This window comes from Piliocolobus tephrosceles, chromosome 5 (assembly GCF_002776525.5).
Source record: "Piliocolobus tephrosceles isolate RC106 chromosome 5, ASM277652v3, whole genome shotgun sequence".
In the NCBI taxonomy this organism is placed as follows: Eukaryota; Metazoa; Chordata; class Mammalia; order Primates; family Cercopithecidae; genus Piliocolobus; species Piliocolobus tephrosceles.
The window spans coordinates 4,114,617-4,133,456 of NC_045438.1; the positions used below are offsets into that span (position 1 = coordinate 4,114,617).

The 18,840-nt window shown below is 40.7% G+C and overlaps 1 protein-coding gene and 1 long non-coding RNA gene across 3 annotated transcripts in view; one reads left to right on the forward strand and one right to left on the reverse strand.

Moving 5' to 3' along the window:
• Window positions 1–18,840, forward strand: part of LOC111547291 — a 76,542-nt gene that overhangs the window by 54,137 nt on the left and 3,565 nt on the right. The window contains exon 3 of the long non-coding RNA XR_002733080.2: window positions 9,007–9,130. This is a non-coding gene — a long non-coding RNA (uncharacterized LOC111547291). The remainder of the gene's footprint in view (window positions 1–9,006; window positions 9,131–18,840) is intronic.
• SLC35F1 (solute carrier family 35 member F1) overlaps window positions 13,368–18,840 on the reverse strand; it is a 404,897-nt gene continuing 399,424 nt past the window's right edge. For both annotated transcript variants that reach the window (XM_023219009.3, XM_023219010.3), the window contains exon 8: window positions 13,368–14,031. In XM_023219009.3, the coding sequence (XP_023074777.2) occupies window positions 13,807–14,031 (225 nt within the window). In that variant the 3' untranslated portion in view covers window positions 13,368–13,806. The remainder of the gene's footprint in view (window positions 14,032–18,840) is intronic.

An 18,840-nucleotide genomic window follows, 5' to 3' on the forward strand; every position in this document is an offset into this window, starting at 1 on the left:
TTTTTTTGAGACAGAGTCTTGCTCTGTCACCCAGGCTGGAGTGCAATGGTGCCATCTCAGCTCACTGCAACCTCTGCCTCCTGGGTTCAAGCAATTCTCCTGCCTCAGCCTCCCGAGTAGCTGGGATTACAGGCACCTGCCACCACACCCAGCTAATTTTTGTATTTTTACTAGAGACAGGGTTTCACCATGTTGGCTAGGCTGGTCTCGAACTCCTGACCTCGTGATCTGCCTGCCTTGGCCTCCCAAAGGATTTCAGATGTGAGCCACCCTGGCCAGCCAGTTTTTAGAAGGGAAACAAGAGCTAAGAAGGCAGAGAGCCGTGGAAGCATGCGCCGGTGGACTAGACCTGTACCTCACCTGGGAGCCAGGGAAGGTTTCTCTAATAAGTGACGTTTAACCTGAGCTCCCAAGGATGAGTGGGAATTATGTAGGCAAAATGAGAGGAGGGGAGAGTCTTCCAGCAGGGGAGAAAGTGCCACGGCCCTGGGGCAGGAAGGAGCAGGATGTGTTCAATGAACTAAAAGAAAGCCAGTTTCACTGAGGTACAAAAGCAAAGTGGAGAGACATGGGAGATGAGGTTGGAGAACAAGGTGGTGATTCTCTCATACTGGCCCTTGTGTACCATGGTCAGGGCTTTTGAATGTCATTCATTTGTTCATTCATGAATTCATCCACTCATTCAACTGATATTTGTTGAGATCCCTCAATGTCCTGGGTACTCTTACACATGCTTGGGATAAAGGAGGGAACAAAATGGACAAGATTCTTGCCCTAAGGAAACTTACATTCAGGTTTGGGGAGAAAGACAAACAAAATGTGTACTGTGTCAGAAAGTCATAGGTACTACGGAGAAAACAGGGAAGGAAACAGAAGTGTGGGGGTTGAGGTTTTATCTTAAGGGTAATGTGAGTGGCCTCGGAGAGTTGTGCAATAGGATGACGCTGCCATGGACAGCCAGGAAAATGCGTTAAGTGGGACTATGACTGGATGGAGATTGTGCTTTAGCTTCTGAGTGGAGAATGGATCAGAGACAGGCTGAGTAGGAGGCAACTATTCAGGTGAAAGATAAAATGAGCTGAAATTAGGATCATGAAATGGGGCATGGGGACAAGGGGACTGATTTGGTGACATTTAGGAGGTAAATATTTCTTGTCTGGCTTGGCTAACCAGGAAATAAACATTCCTACTCATTTAAGGGCCTATATGCTTCCATTGAAAGTCTGAAAAAGACTACACCAAAACTGACTTATTTTGTGAATAAAAATATTTGTGTACATAAATATTTATTTTCATAATTGCTGTTGGGGTTCCAAATATCAAAAAATATACCAGGAATAAAAGTTGGCTTCGCTGGCCCCATGTAGATATATAAATAAACATGAAGTTTCCAGGGCAAGGTCATGATTTATGGATGGATACTTCTAAATCTGGTCTAGATGTTTTTATTACTTGCCTAGGGGAAGAGGCTGAGAAAAACTGAATGTTAGTGCTTGAGCTGTAGCATCATCGTTTATTCTTGCTCTATTTTAGGCTTATTTACAGGCCCAGGTGGGGAATTTCTGCCTGATGCTGGTAGCATGTTGGCATTGGTGATGGCACCGCACGCCAAGTCTAGGGAGCAGTTGGGGGGTCAGAGCATCTGAAAACATCACTGCCTCTGAGCTTTCTAAGGTGAAAATATAAACAGTGGAGCCAGGGTAGGTAGGCAAAGCAGAAATGAGCCCTTTAGCACTCACGGCAATTCCAACTTTTCTTTTTGTCCTGTCTCAAATACTTCTTGAGTGGTCAGAGACACACTGCCTTTGGTCTGCAGTGAATTCTCATCTTACCTCAGATTTCATGTATTTGCATTTGGACTGCGTTACGTGCAAGCAGGAAGAATAAAGAATACCAATCTCAGCAGAGCGCGGTGGCTCACGCCTGTAATCCCAGCATTCTAGGAGGCGGAGGTGGGCGAATCACCTCAGGTCAGGAATTTGAGACCAGTGTGGCCAACATGGTGAAACCTCGTCTCTACTAAAAATACAAAACTTAGCTGGCACCTGTAATCCCAGCTACTTGGGAGGTTGAGGGACTAGAACTGCTTGAACCATGGAGGTAGGAAGGAGCTTGGTCTATTAGAGAAAGAGACAGGTGTCCTATGGTGAGTGAGGGGAGAGGAGAAAAATGCAGGTGTGAAATAAAGCAGGATCCAGGTTTTGTGGGTCCTGTGAACCATGGTAAGACATTTGAATTTTATTCCAGTAACCACAGGAAGACACTGGAGAGGTTTACACAGGAAAATGACAGGATGTAATTTACATGTTGAAAAAAAAAAATCTTGTTGTGTAGACAATGGATTATAGAGAGGTAGACAGGGGAGAGCACCTAGGATGCAGTTCCCACAGTTCAGGATAGAGAGCAAAGTGTCCTGGACCAGGGTAACAGAAGCAGTTGTGGCCAGGCATCCAATTCAGGACGGGAGTTGTAGGAGAAGCCTTACTGGTGCACTGGATGTGGGTGCTGATGACAAGAACAAAATCAACGATGCATCTGTGGTACTTCGCCTGAGCCACCAGGTAGATGGGGAGTTGTGAAGTGATAGGGGAAGGACTGGAGGAGGAACAGGTTTGGGGGGAATCAAGAGTTCTGTTTTGGACACATTAGGTTTGAGAGGTTTACTGGACATTCACATGGTGACGCTGAGCGGGCGGAGAGAGGTCTGGCTGGGGATGCCAACGTGTGAGCCATGGGCATGAAGCTGGCGTTGAAAGCAGTGAGAGTGAATATAAATTAAAAGGAGAAGCAAACTAAGCACCGAGCAGGGGGACCCCAGGGAGTCGTTGTGGGAGAGAAAGAAGATCCTACACAAGATCCAGGCAGGAGCGGCCTGGGAGGCGCAGGAGCACCACTTGGTGGCTCCACAAACCTCGGGAAAAGCAATGTTTCCAGAAGGAGGGTGTGGCCAGCTGAGCCAGGCTGCGGAGAGGTCAGGCGTGAGGGGGAAGAACCCAGAACGAGGTGCAGGTAAGATGTCGGGGCTGGGGAAGGTCACGTTGCCGCCTCAGCAGGAAGAAATGGGACCTGTTGAAGGAGTCAGGGATGTCACTCCTGACTATATCTTCCTACTTCTAGAGTTAATTTTTTTTTTCTGTTGGCCAATAAATTGTTTGTTGATTTATTTTATTTTCTTCAGACTAGCTGTTTTTGTTGGTACCACAGGAAAAGGAGTTTTCCAGTCACCCATTTCCCATATCAACGGTGAGCTGTTAACATAGTTGGCATAGGTTTCTTCACTAGCTGATTTAATCATTTTAACATAACTGACTTTTGACTTGAATTCATTCACTTCATTCCTCTTGTACACACTTCTTATCACTGTTTTTGTGGATAGCTCCTCAAAGATTTTGTCAAATTAAACCCTTTTCTCAGCTATCATCATTTTGTATAGAGCATACTCTGTTGTCTTTGCAGTCAGACATGCTTGGGTTGGAATCCTGGCCTCATCATTTGCTAGCTGTGTAACCTTGGCCATTTTGTGTAACCCATCTATGCCTCCGTTAACTCATCAATAAAAATGGGGTACAAGTTCAACTCCCCCCCACTAGGGTTTCTTTGTAAATGAGACAGTCTCCACAATGCTTAACCCAGTGCTTAGCACACAGTAGAATAAATGATACTGGTTATAGCTGCAACGACACAGAGATCTATAATAGATTTCAAAAAATGCACTCGCTGAAAATTTGAACCAGGATTCTCCAAGACTGGTAGTGAGCAAAGAGTATCTAAGAGACAGACACCTTGAGGTCTGACGCCGAGGGCCAGGTTCATCCTTACCTCGAACATCGTGCAATAGTGACTGCAGCTCCACATTATCCCCCAAGTGACAGGACGGTCTCCGTTGTCAGTTGTCAATATCAGAGGACCAGGGCTTGATTTTATAAAGGAAGCAACTGGGTTTTCTTTAGAGAGGCAAATGGAAACGTTAGATTTGGCATGTTCCAGGGATTTCATTTGCTCAGCTGAAAAGGGCATTTCATCACCCTAAGCACAGCTCTCAGAGTTACATTCAGGAGGGAGGAATGTAACCTGACTGCTTTGTTCTCAGGCATTCATCTCATTCTGAACCATGGGATGCTGGGCCACATCAATGCCTTTGGTCTTGTTATTAGTTGGTCTTGTGCTTCCCAGAGAAATCTTGGCGCCCTGAGTTGACATCTTTGCTGGAGACTGACAGCTGGAATGAGATGTTCAAGTGAAGAACATGAAGAGAAACACATCTCTTTGAAGTAAAAATAGACCTTGTTACTGGATCAAGTTACAGAGGAGTAGAGGTGGAAGAATTTTCGAATTTCCTTCCTTGGAGGAAATCTTCACCTAGTGTTCATAACTCAAATAGGACTTAATCTGTAAGCAAGTAGCTTAAAGATGGTCTCAAGTCCACACGTAGAGATAGGTTTTGGGTTTCTTTATGATAACTCCAAACAGGAACACTATCAGGGGTAATTATGGGCTAAAAAAGGTGCCCCAGGTTATCTCGATTAACCTGGATTCTCTTCCCATCATCTTGAGTTTGCCTCCAGGGGAGGCATCGCACATGGCTTTGCTGGCACCTTTTTTACCACACAGCTGAACATGTGAGCTGAACTAAGTCTGTCAGGATCCCTGTCTACCCCTGTCCACTTCCTGCAAGTCAGCCAGTCATGGATAGAACCTGGATTGGTGAAAAATATCTCACTTTAACCAAAACTCCTATTTAGGTTGGTTTTGGGGCCTAACCTTATTAACTTCTTGGATCTTCATTGTTAAAATTAAAGTTTTTATTTATAATTTCGTTCTTCTAATGATTAAAGCATATAAGAAAAAGGGAAAACTTTCAGTTCATTGTAATCAAGATAGCATACAAGTCGGAATTACTTGTTATATATTATAGTCTCTACATTATTCCACCTGGTCATAATTTCCCCTCAAGAATATTTCTTTGGATGAATTAAAAAGTAATATAATATTTTTTTTGAAATGTTGGAAGTGAAAATATAAGAGAAAGTTAATTAAAATAGCTAATGATTCCATTGAAGAAAATAATGTCCATTTTCAGGACAGATGGCATGTGCCAACTTCACTATCAGTAAAATATTTCACAGTATTCTGCTAATGTGGGAATCTTATAGTGTTGACAGGTAAGGACATTGAAAAAAATAGTAATTTTTAATCTTTTAAGGCCATGATTTGGTTTTAAAATATTGTCATTCAGGAGCCAGAGTGTTTTCATTTAATGAATATGCAGTGTGATTGTTTTTTTTTTTTTTTTTTTGAGACAGAGTCTCGCTCTGTCGCCCAGGCGGCTGGAGTGCAGTGGCCGGATCTCAGCTCACTGCAACCTCCGCCTCCTGGGTTCAAGCAGTTCTCTGCCTCAGCCTCCTGAGTAGCTGGGATTACAGGCGGGCACCACCACGCCTGGCTAATTTTTGTATTTTTAGTAGAGATGGGGTTTCACCATGTTAGTCAGGCTGGTCTCAAACTCCTGACCTCATGATCCACCAGCCTCAGCCTCCCAAAGTGCTGGGATTACAGGCGTGAGCCACTGTGCCTGGCTGCAGAGTGATGTTAAAAAAGCTAATTTGATTCAATTTTTTAAAACAAATGTTCATAAAGCCTAGAGACAATATCTGAGATATAGTCATGCTTAGTGGAGTTTTCTCCTTTTCTTAAATGAATTTTAAGATAAAAGATCAAAGATGGTTACAATTAAGTTCTAAAGTAAAGAAAACCATTTTCTTGAAATGCTCAAAGCAGCTGTCACCATGAATGAACTAGTGAAGTAGAAAGGCCAAGCTGAGAAGATGGCAGCAAACGTGGACTGCTGCAGTGAAGCTGGGTCAATCATTTTAGGAAGAATAGACACAAATCATACGAAGGTGCCAGAAAGCAGACGCTACTGCAATGGCATTAGAAATAGATGGGAATTACGCTGTAGCCAGAAGAAGATACTCTACTTTATCATGATAATGGAAATAATGAAAATTGCATTAGTACATAAAAGTCTATTTCTTTACAATGTCAAAAGTCAAGGAAAAGAGATTATGTTACAGAAACATTGCAGACCAAAGGAAGCCATTCAACCAACTACAGGGGAAATTGTTGGAAGGGTGTTTTTACCAAACACACACACACACGCACACAAAACAACAATAACAACAAAAAAACCAAAAAGCACCTCACTAACCCAAGAGTAGGAGGCAGTGGCCCGATAGTGCTCCTGTTTAGAGGGTTGTAAAGAGACTCTGGTGTACTTCTCAGGACAGGTAGGGACAGCTGTTGCTTTTAAAATTTCAAAGCTCCAATGATCTTGACCTCTTGCTCGATGATTTTCATCTCCCCACGTCCTTACCGCTTGACCGAGTGGTTCATGTGGCTCAGCAGGAAAATAGACACTCCTTCACTTTACAGTCAAGTTTGGTTTTCATTCAGTGGCAGCTGAATTTTTTTCTAAGGGCAGCAGCCTCACAAGAGATGCTGACCTGATACAGGCCATTGGCGAATATAGTGAGTGGCAGCTAGTGCACGTCTAGGGATGAGAAATCCCCGTAGAAGCAGTGGGCTCTCAACCCCGGCTTTGGCAGTTACAGATGGACAGTGGCAGCTCTAGTGGCATGTCTGGTTTGGGGAGTCACATGGGCAAGGCCAGTGCCGGCGACCCCTCTGACACTTGTGTGTTGAGTAGGAATAGCAGTGGGACAATTCCCCACCTGCCAATTTTCCTAGAAGGACTCAATCCAGAAGGACAAAAGCAATTCACCATGGTCATGTACCACATGTTTTTTCTTTCTTCTTTCTTTGGGATTATACTTAAAAGTTGGTTGGCAACAGGGATCCTTCCTAAGGACCTCTTATCCAAGTGCCTGAGAAGCTGCTCTGGGCCGCTTAGCGGGAAGGATCTACATTCTGCTCTCTTTCATTTCTAGTGATCACAGAGCAGCCTTCCTAACTAAGGACTTACACACTATTGTGTTATCTGCAGAATTTTGCCAGTAGTGGATAAGGCTGTTGCTTCTCAAGGCTAAACATCTCTCTTTCTAGCTAAGCCATCTTCACACATGCCATAAAATGACTGGACTTGAGATTTTTCAACAAAATCATCTCCAGTTCCTCCAGCTTTCAAATTCTGTGTCTAAGCTTGTGACTAAAATGAGATGAATTTCATGTTGTTTGGAAATCATGACTGTGAATTGAAAAGCGAATAAAAAGTGAAATCTTAGTCTTCAACTAAGGATACCAAATTCCCCACGTTGAGTTATCCTGTGTCCCTGACAATTTTCCTTTTAATTAAAACGCAGCCTGATAAGCAGAATCTTGGGGAACATAAAGCAGTTATGTGATTCACTCAACCATTTGTATGCAAGTGTGACCTATTTAGCGTTTAAAATCCTATTTAATGCCAAAAACCACATTAGAGAATTCAAACAAAAGCTCACAGGGAGTCCCGTAATGACACTCTTTTGATTATTCCAGTGATTAGCTCATTTCCTCTCTCTTTAGTAATTTCATTTAGAATAGTAGTCATTTTAAGAGCAAGTAGATTTTCTTATTGCTTTACTAGTTTGCTGTGAAATTGGCAAGTGGCCAACCATCTGTGAAACTGCAATTATTACTGTTACTTAAAATTTATCAAACCTCTTCAGGTGCTACGGAAGTAATTCTCCCTGCCTATAAAGACAAGGCCAAGAAAGGCATTAATGAGACCCAACTTTGCACAAAAATAGACATTATCACCCCATGTTTCAACCTACTAGCCCAAAGTTCCAGAACTGGTATTTGTGGACCCTGCTGGGAAAAAGTTGAGTGAATGATGGTTTTGATCGACTGCCATAGGCATCTACTCTTCAGTGCCTGGGAATCTATTTCTTCCTCTCATGGGAGCTATGCATTCATTTATGCAGGCGTTTATTTGTCATCAGCATTTCTTGAAATGGATGGGTGTGTAGGCTTCTACTGTAATTTATGAATAATTGTAAATAATTCCAGCAGTACTGCCTCTTTTAGGGTCACCTGTTTCTTTCTTGCTTTTTTACATTTTTACACATTTAGCAATGAAACAGCAGGGAAGATGCTTGAGATACCACCACTGGAACTCCTCTCATTGCTCTACCAACCCTGGCCATAGATGATTCAAAGAAGGAGGTCTGAACAGTCAGGCTGAGGCCAGCGTGCTGCCCTCCAGCACTAAGAATCTACAAACACTCTTACCATTGTGAGCAGGTGGTTGCCTCCACCCTGCCGTTCTGCTGCAGACAGTGGCAGCTAGTGTTACGAAGATGCAGCAATCCGCCATGCTGCTGGCCTCCCAGGGGGAGGGCAGGACCAGTGCATTTCTTAAAGCCAGTGACCACACAGGCAGGCTCCTCTGGGATGGACCAGGTCTACACCTGTTGTCCAGGCATCATTATTGAGTGCCTACTTTCACTTTTGAAAGTGTCAACCATTGGATAATGAATTGCATACTCAGCTTACTTAATGTCCCCTTGTAGCTCTGTCATCTATTATGTGACCTAACATTTACATTTTTAACCTATACCAGCAGTATGAGGCAGTGAGTTCAGGAAGATTATTCTCCATTGTGTAAAGTAATATTTACCTTTATCTGTCCTGAAATGATTCTTCAAGCGTATGGGATTGGTCCCAGCTCTAATGCTGAGGCTCAGTGAACAAGCTCATTTGCATGCTTTTACAGATTTGAGTTTTGTCCACACCAGGCCTTTGTCCATCCAGATGGATGGCCCTAGTCTTAGAGCCTATTCGCAGAGACCTCCGCCCTGATCATCAGCTTTCCTTGTTAATCAGGCTGCAGTGGTGTTTGGAGGCAACTTGTCTGGCTGTCTGAAAAGTGATGCACAATGGTTTGTCCTTTCAGGCACCGATGAAAGGCCATCTGGTAGGGGAAGGGCTTTCCAGCTGTATTACAATTTTTTTGAATTAAATGTTTTTTCTTTTCCTTTTTTTTTTTTTTTTTTTTTTGCCACATAGACAATGAAAGGACCTGCCTAGCGGGTGGCTCACAGTGAACCCTCTGTTTATGCTTGCAGAAAAAAGAAAGAAAAATAAACAAAAGAAAAAGAGAAGAAATCAAGGAAAAAGGAAGAAAAGAAAGGTAAGTGTATATACTAAGAAGGAATATTATAAATTCAAAACACTATTTGCAGGAGAAAACAAAACAAAACTTTGCTTTGTTATTTCATACCTTGGGCCTGAATTTGAAGGGCCAAATATTGTAAGCGATTTGTAAAAAATTCCCTAGAAGGGTGCATTTAAGTGGACATGGTGATTTCTTCCTTTCCAAGACGCAGGAATTTTACAGAAAAACAAAGTACTCAAGAGTAATAGAAGAAGAAAGGGAACATTTTGTAATAGAATTCTTACCCTTGTGCTTTGTATTTATGGTTTAGAAGCTTGATTCCTTTAAAACAAGATGTATGAGTGTCTTCCATGTGCACGGTGTTTTGCTGGGCACTGAAAATATATAAACTGGATCTAATTTCAGCTCCTGTTATTTTAGACATTACGATTTGTTTTCTTGTGGAACATCAAGACAATAAATTACAGCCTTCCTGCTGAATTTTACTTGTTTCTATTTTTCTCTCATGCTAATAGTCATGAGAATCACTCAAGTGCTTCCTTATCTTACTATTGCAAGAACTTTCAAGTTCTTTAGAAAACCCAGTTGTTTCTCTTAAGAAAACAAATCTGAATTCATTGGGGAAACATGACATACATTTATTGTATATACGATCTGAGCCCCCATCAACTGGAACTGCTGGACGTTTGGACAGAGGCTAGGCTGAAGTTCAACTTTATTTCGTCTTTGACGAAAGAGCTTACTAAATGGAAGTAAACAGCACTTTAGAGAAAGATTTACATTTTTTCAAGGAAAAAAACTTATTTAAACTGAGTGTCACATTTCTCAAACAAATTATTTATGTTAAGTACATGCTATTCCAACTATTTATAAAACCAGCTCATGATGGATCTCAACCTGAGAGCACTTCATAAAGCACTTAGTGTGCTACAATTCCTTTTTTCCTGAAAAATGAATGTTTTCTTTAAATATTATTTTTAATATATAACTCAGACACACAGTCTTCTTGGCTTATTTAATTTTTGAGGTCTGATTGCAAAAATTGACAAGAACATGCCAATGTATTTACAATCTAGGTACTTATGGGGTTGCAAAGTGACAGCAGTTAGTGGAGGGATGATTGGTCGTAAGATGCTGTGTAAGTTCTGAGCAGAAATATGAGGAATCTCTGCTTCATAAACCTTGCACCCTGGAAGAATGCTCATCCGTTAAGTCTGTTGTGTGCCAAGGCCAGCGTACACAGAACTTTCTTCTTTATGAGGAACCGTTTCTTGGGGGTAAATTTATATTGTCTTTCATGTGTTTTAAATGTGGGCTTGAAGCCCCAGCGAGTTCTTATGTACCCAGGTAAATAATTAACTTTGCAAACTATGAACATGTTTAATTTGGCTTTTGAAACTATCGTTCTGAGACCAATTGTGCCCTTCCTAATTTGGAAATATTTTCTTTCTGGTCTTTATTTTGACATGTACCCAGCCATGTACTTTTGTTGCTATTTCTAGCATCCCAAGGGAGCTGCTTCCATGGTTGTCATAGTGCAGACAAACACAAAAGAAAACCAAGAATTCAGTGCTTTCATAAAGCATTTATTTTTATTTGAAAACATTATACAGGCATTACATTGCCACAGCCAGTCCATAGGGGAGCATGCAAATATCAAAAATGGACAGTTTGTTGAACTTATCGGTGTAAATTTTTTTGGTTCGTATTTTCCATTTGTAGTGTTGTCAGAATTAGTGTGCTTTGTTATGTAGCTTAACAATAGAATCCTACCCATGGGGTAAAATCTGTACTGGTAGCTAGCTGGGGACTACTAAATAGTTATAAATCAAAAAGAAACTCAAAACAAACAATACTACACGCTTGTCAAAAGGTTAATAGCACAAGTTAGCAATATCTAAACTAAACATTGAAACAATTTCATGGGACATGGTGGTGCAAATTTTTCCACTGCTTGGTCACCTGGTCATGTGTTTGTTTGAGAGTCTGTAGATGTGGGAAGGTCTGACCAAGGCACGCGCTGTCCCCAGTGCAAAAGTTTTCACTGAGGAAGTGACAACCACCACTTAATCTCTAGCAGGGTTTAGGAGAATTGTGGTTTGCTTTTACCCGATCAAATTCTGCACAGATTGCTAAAGTCTTATTCATTGAGGAGAGATGGATTGATTGTGGACTTAAAAACGGAAATTTTTGCTGGTGTCTACTGAGGCTATGAAATCTCAGAAACTAAAACAGCTAAAGTTAATGTTGTCCTACTCCCATTTCCCACCCCATTCCCAAAGGATCAATGTTTTTTACACGGAAAAAGAATTTGTTCTTTGCAATTTTTTTTTTTTTTTTCCTGAAGGGTCAGTCTGGAACTCCTGATCTTGAACAATTCAATATATTATCAACCTTTCTAAATGGAGACAAACCAACACATTGAGGTCACCCAGGGACATGAAAGTCTCTCTCAGTACAAGGACACTGAATGATAAAGGGTATACAGCGAATTCATTGTAACATTCACACTTGGTTTCCATACAATGGAGTCAATTAAAATATCCTATAAAATAATTCAGATGGCAACCTTTAGCCATCTGTTGATTGCAAACTTTTTGGAAATTTATATTTTTAAAAAACTTCAGTCTACTGAGTGGACTTGGAAATAATTTCATCCACTTGCTTCTCATAAGACTTTGCTAAGTGTCTACAAATTAATGTCATAAAAATGAATCAAAGACGAAAACATCTGGCTTAAAATAAATACTAAAAATGCAATAAATCAAGCAAATTATTCAAACCAAAGGAATGTAAACACAAAAATAAAACCACAGTCTTTAAAGGTCTTCGGATCTGAATGGACAAAATATTCAGAGAAAGGTATTTAATTGGTTTAAAGGTAGCAGAGAGCTGATGTTGGCACAGTTGTTTTGATTTGATAGAGCTTTAACGCTGATACTTTCCCCATGGAAAATAAAACATGTTTCCTAGGGGGCTGAACTGAGTTGACCATTACATCTGAATATCAGAGAAGAGAATTTTTCTTCTCCATCTCCAAGGGTAAGTCCACTCACCCAGTGTAGAAGGCAGGCAAAAAGGCAGTGTGGGTGCTGACAGGCTGTGTGGGATGCTTTTGCCTGCCAGATTTAGGCCTTGTACAGGCACTCTGGGATCAGGCCTTCTACCGTAGTCTGTCCTTTTACTTTCCAGAGACCCCACTGGTGTTTTGCTTTGCTTGCTTGTGTAACATACATTGATTGATTTAAATTGCCCAGTGTCTCATAAACATGTATTTTTCCCCTATAAACCCTGTAACTCCATTGAGGATCTTTTTGAACGGTATTGAAGTCAGCCAAACTAAGAGAGTACGTTACATACTGACACACAGAATCTATTCTAAATAATAGAGGTCTGTGGTGTTTCTTAATTTCCTGTGTTTGAAAAAAGGGCTATTTTAAGGGCAACAGATTAGACTAGTGACGTATCATTCATAGTCTTATCAGGATCCTGCAGTATTCTCTGTGTCCGTAAGAATGTTGTGTCAATATACCTGTTATCGAATGGATGCCAAATATGACCAAAATGCCAGACTTTTTCAATGATGACTTCGTTACCACTGCAAAGTGGCCAGACCAATTAAGCCATTTTCAAAGACTGCTCCACATCAGCACCTTGACTTTGTTAGGAGGTGGCACAACCAATGATTTTCCACAATAAAGGTAATTTCCATGCTGGTGTGTTTTTAAAAAGGTGTCACAGAATTAAAAGGGCAGAGAACCATGGCTTTTTCCAGTGCCTTGATTAATTTCCATATTATCACTAAGGAAATCTAGAAAAAAAAGAGAAGATAGTTTTTGAAGAGAGGCTACAGGGAGGGGCAGAAAGATTTTATAATTATATATTGCCCTAAACACAAATGATATTATTTCTGGGGGCTCCCAAAAGCCACAGAAATGGAACAGTCCTTATCCTGTTATTACAGGGACTTGATTAGCAGAATCCTGTGGCACAACAGAAAGGCAATGGCCTGGAGTAATCAGAGATCAAAATATAAAAAGGCTAAAATGTTTCTTTTATATCTATTCCTAGAATAGAGAATTACATGGTCAGTTGCCCCTCCCTACAAAGGTCACAGCACAAAATACTTATTGAGCAGGCAATCCAACAGGTAACAGAGGAAACCATTAGCCACCAGGTCCCTAGGATAAGGAAACTTCTCAGGGGTGGAGCTCCTGTGGCATGCATCACTCATATAGTCTGTGCAAAAAAATAAAGTATGACTCTTAAAAAGTGAATTGCCATAGAAAAGTGGGGTTTATGTTGACTACATGTGGGTCTGGCAATAGTTTTCATCAGGAGTACAAAACATCCTCCTGAAAGTTGGTGTGATAACAGTAACAATAATAATAATACAAATCATAATAACAATAGTACTTGCTTTTGATTCAAAGGTTTGCACAGGAATGAACGCAGGGGAGTTGTGATCAGGATACACATTAGCTAGGCATCTTTCCGAGCCAGGTGGATTAGAGCCTGTGTCTCCAGTGATGTTGAGCTTGTTCCTTTCACAAGCTTTCAGAGGATTTGCTACCTTGCAGCCCACCTGTGTAAGCTGCACCTAGTAAATACCTTTCTCTATGTACAATACAGAGATGATGGGCAAAAACATGGCCAATGAGTTGGCCTCAGTGGGCAGGGCGGGCCTCACCCTAGGCCACGCGAACATGAGGCTCCTCTTCGGTCTCCTGGCCCAGGCTGGTGTAGGTGACTGAGGGTTCCACCTGAGCTGTGGTCGGTAAGTCCACAACAGGTCCTGAAGGATTGCGGAACTGCTTATACACTCGGGGGTCCTGGGCTATGTAGGTGGAGGTGGAGGAGTAGAGCACCAGCCCAATGAGGATGGTGAAGAAAGACAGGAGATAAAGTCCTGAAAACTAAAAAAACACAACAGTAAAGTCATTTGACAGCCAGGGCAGAACCACTGACACATTAATGAGGCACAGAGAGATGTGAGCAGAGCTGCTTCCTCTCGGAACAGGCAGCATGATGAGTTGGCCAATACCCTTGATGGAGAATGAATTTTCTCATCCTAAACTGGCTTGGTCCTATTGATTCCCCTTATCTTTCCTAGACCCTGTGGCTAACACAGAGGAACACTTAGCTAATCGTCTCTAAAGTGCCAATCTGAGGATCTGGTGTGGTGTGAGAACTAGTTAAGTACAACTTAAAATGCATCAAGTTAAAAGCAAAAAATCTCCAGTATCACTCAATAAAAAGTTGGTTGTTTGTGGCTTCATTAAACTTAGAGAAATACAGGTATCCCCTTTAGGGTTGTAATGAAGCCATAAACAACGAACGGCTCAGTGACAGCTGCATCAAGGCACTCTCGTTACACCTTAATCCAATTCAGACACTATTTGTCTTCCTAGTAGGAACTGTTATTGACTTTGGTAAATATCTTTGCAAGATTAGATTATCCTTGGACAGAAAGAAATAGTATAACATTCCATTCCTGACCCACTGATCTATAAACAAAACCAAACAGGACTGTATATACAACATTCTGCTTCCTAATCTACTTGCTTGACAATTCAGAGAGTTTGGGGAGAGACGGAGAGAAAATACTGGTTGATACAAGTCGCAAGAATTTATGTATGTTTTTGGAAAATGACGACTTCTGGGCCTTCTTGAGTAGTGACACTGAAAGTAGTTACTTCAGTAGTTACTGGGGAAACAGTATGGTAAGAATATGAGTATTGCCATTTCCTGTGTTTCATTCATTCATTCTTCATTCATTCACTCCTTCATTAAATGAATAGTTTCTTATATGCCTTCTCTATATCAGACACTGAACTATGTACTGGGGAAAGAGAAATGAAAAATATGTTGATCCCTACCATTTAGGACTTAATTGTCTCAGTGGCCAAACAGGTACAGATAGACAAAAACAACACAATGCACTTACAGCATGCCAAAATCTCATTTCAGTCGATAGCTAATATCCCAGTCTTGACCACATCCTGTGTCCGTGGGGAAAAAAGGATCAATTTTATTGTCCTTTTAAATGCTAATACTGAAAGAACTAAAAACTGCTAAAAAGACAAAAATTAATTGGAAGTTGGAAGAAAGGAAGACAGGAAAATGACCCGGAGATCCTATAAAGTAAGTTACAAGGCTATAATAAAAAGCTAAAAGATGGCTCTAACTGTAGTTCAATAATAGGAAAGGGAGTCTTGAAAATGGCTCATAATAAAAGGTATCCCTGAAACTAAACGTCCCTGCTACAGTGTTGTTTTCTTTCTTTCTTTTTGCAGCAGCAAGGGAGCTAAGACTAAAGATGCTTTTCTGATTTTCTTTGTAGGGCACTCCACACCCTGTCCCTCAATTCCTTTATTTTTCACATTGAAACCATATGATAACCCCACTTCACATGGATTTATGTACTAGACTCAGTTTGTAACAGCTTCACTTAATTAACTTGACATAATTCACTTTTCCCAATGAAAATAAATGTGCCTTATTTTTTGATTCATAAATTTGTGAAATAAAATGGTAGAAAAAGAAGAACACTAACAGTACAGTCATGTATGATCTCAGAAAACCTATTTACACTCAAACTTGCTACCTGAAATTCTATATTCAGGAGCTTCACCCCTTACCGGAAACTTCGGTGAATGATATAGGTCTGTTCCTAACATTACCATCACTTCAAATATTTTATTAATTACTTTCACTTTCAAAACTCCACCCATACATCTCTAGTTTCAAGCAAAGGGTCTTAGGTGTGAACCTGCCTCTACTGCAGCATATGGAGGTAGAGAGACGACGAATGAGCACTTTATAGTTATCCCTGCCTTCTAACCACCAAGCTGGCTTCAGATCTCAGCTCTACCACCTTCTAGCTTCAATTCTGGACACATTTCTTAACCTTTCCAGGTCCAAGCTTCCTTATCAGTAAAGCATACCTATTATCACAGTTTCTATCTTGCTGCGAACATTCAATTCACATTAGCTTCATTCTTATTTTTTTTTGTTATTACTATAGCACTTATTTTATCATAGTAATACTGATATATCTTATAATAATCTGATATAATCATTGATTAAATTGTCTTTTTTTTCTTTTTTCTTGAGACAGGGTTTCACCTCTGTCACCCAGGCTGGATGCAGTGGCACAATCATGGTTTACTGCAGCATCAACCTTCTGGGATCATGTGATCCTCCCACCTCAGCTTCCTGAGTAGCTGGGACTACAGGCACCTGCCACCATGCCTGGCTATTTTTTGTATTTTTTTGTAGAGACAAGGGCTTTGCCGTGTTGCTCAGACTGGTCTCAAATTCTTGGGCTCAAGCTGTCTGCCTGCCTTGGCCTCCCAAAGTGTTAGGATTACAGGCGTGAGCCACCGCACCTGGCCTAAATTGTCTTTTTTCAATAGTCTCTTGATTACGAGGTTGTGTCTTGTTTGACCAGTGCCAAGTACAGAGCTTGGCACCATGTAGACATCTACTAAATATTATCTGCTATTTCTTTTTTTATCTTGAATGAATAATGGGGAAGTTTCAGCCTAAAAAAAGAAACATAATAAAAAAAAAATCAGCCTGTACCAGTGGAGTAGTTCATTTTAGCTTTAAACTAGATAATGCAATGCCTTTCTAGTACATAAAATGCTCAACAAAAACCCGTTAAGAAGGAAGTCCTAGTATGAATCTACAATCATTGACTCCAAAAATCATCTTCAAACCTGGGGTCAGTCAGAGGAGTGTGATAGGACGATGAGTTGGAAGTGACAATGAAGAAAGCTAGAGTCTGGACAGATGACTCAGGGCTGCTGATCAGTGGACTGGCATAGAGATGTCATAAACTTGGGGTGGGCAGGATTTGGCAATTGAAATAATGTAGTGGTAGAGACAGGAAAGGATTGAATACAGAGTATCCAGGTAGAAGGATTGGATTCCTCTCCATTTATGATTTTAGACTTGATCAGTATGACAAAGAACATACTGTTAAATTCTGTAAAGCTAGTGCCCTCATCGTAAGAAATGATACTTTACTGTACTGCTTAAAGGATCATCCCTTTTTTGGACATGGAACCATCAGGTTGAGTGAGAAATTCATTACAGAATTGTTTTCTTGGGACACAGCTTTAGCATAATAACACATAGTTTATTTTTAATGCACTTCTATTTAATTCATATGGAATTCAGTCAAAAAATAGCTCCAAAGATAGAGAGCATGGGATTTTATATGATGGAAGTATCTTGGAAGTCAACCAAGAGGCTTTATTAATAAATGGTAGAGAAATTTTTCATTTTAGATACAAGCCCAAAAAGACAGCAGTCAAGCAAGCATTATGATTAATCAGGATAAATGTTGAATGTTATAAATGTAGAGAGAAAGGTTTGCTTCTTAAAAAATAAAAGTAAAAAAAAAAGTTTTATTTTTCCCTCCTTTTAGCTTAACTTGAAAAAGAAAATTGAATCAGGGATACCTAATAGAATGACCCCTTATTCTGGATGGTGCACTTTTCTTATAGAGCATTCATTTCGAAAATCAATCAATCAGACAAAAATATTGCACAATCTAGGCTGCTTAACTTACTAACTGCAAAGAAATACTTATTTCTACCTCCCCAAGTGAAGAGAACAGGAACTTCTCTGGAACGCTGTATGAGGACTGAAAGCTGTCTCTGAGTTACAGGTAAGGGAAGCTCAGGCAGAGGCTGGCTGTCTCCATTGGAGAGCAGGGGCTGCTTGCTGTCCAAAGTGTACCTGGAGGGCTTTCCCTTTGCAAACTGTAGCCATTAGAATATGCTGTTTTTTCTGTGCTGCAGACACACTTTTTCCTGCATTTTATCTAACTGGAAGCCTTAAGAATCTGAGAAAGGAGAAATCCTGTATTAACATGACCATATTGCAGACGCTGTTTACTTTGCCGCTGTCTTTTTCACCTTCATGAGTCTCTTTGAGAACACAAGTCAGAAGGCACTCACTGTACATACTGAAAATCCCTGAGTGCTGCTTAAAACAGTCGGACTGAGACACAAGGTATTCTACAGGATGAGGTGGCTTGGAGGATGGATAATAAGCCTGTACAAAACTCTTTAACTTCCAACCAGAGTTAAACCTAGCTCTTAGAAAGAAAGCTGGCCTGTCAGTTTGATTGCTATTTAGTTCCTGTGGCATTCAGCACATCACAGACCAAATTTTCATTTTATTTTTGGCATTTAACTTCTAAGTTGAATTTTAATAAACTAATGACTTCAGTGGACCTGAATCTATACAAGTAGAAAACCATGTGGTTTGAAAGTCATTTCAAAGTCCATTTATAAATACATCAACTAGACTATGTGAAGAAGAGGGCAATGCTTCAATGGCAACTTTCTTTTTCTAGCTTGACTGAAAACATGGCAGAGGGCAGCAGAGGAGAACATGAGTGATCCCTAGAGAGGCGCAAAGTGGACTCTGGGTTTCAGCTCTACTTTTGTTGAATATATGTACCAACCATTTCTATATGGTGGGCCTGGTTTTTTCCTTTATCCCTGGGAAGTGGACCTTAAAGAGTCCCTTTAAGCATATGTCTCTGTGTAGCTTTTTCAAGGCTCCTAGCCTGGTGTGGTGATGCATGTCTGTAGTCCTAGCTACTCAGGAGGCTGAGGCAGGAGTTTGAGGCTGCAGTGAGCTATGGTCCTGCCACTACACTACACCTGGGTGACAAGCTGTCTCTTTAAAAAAATACTCTCTCT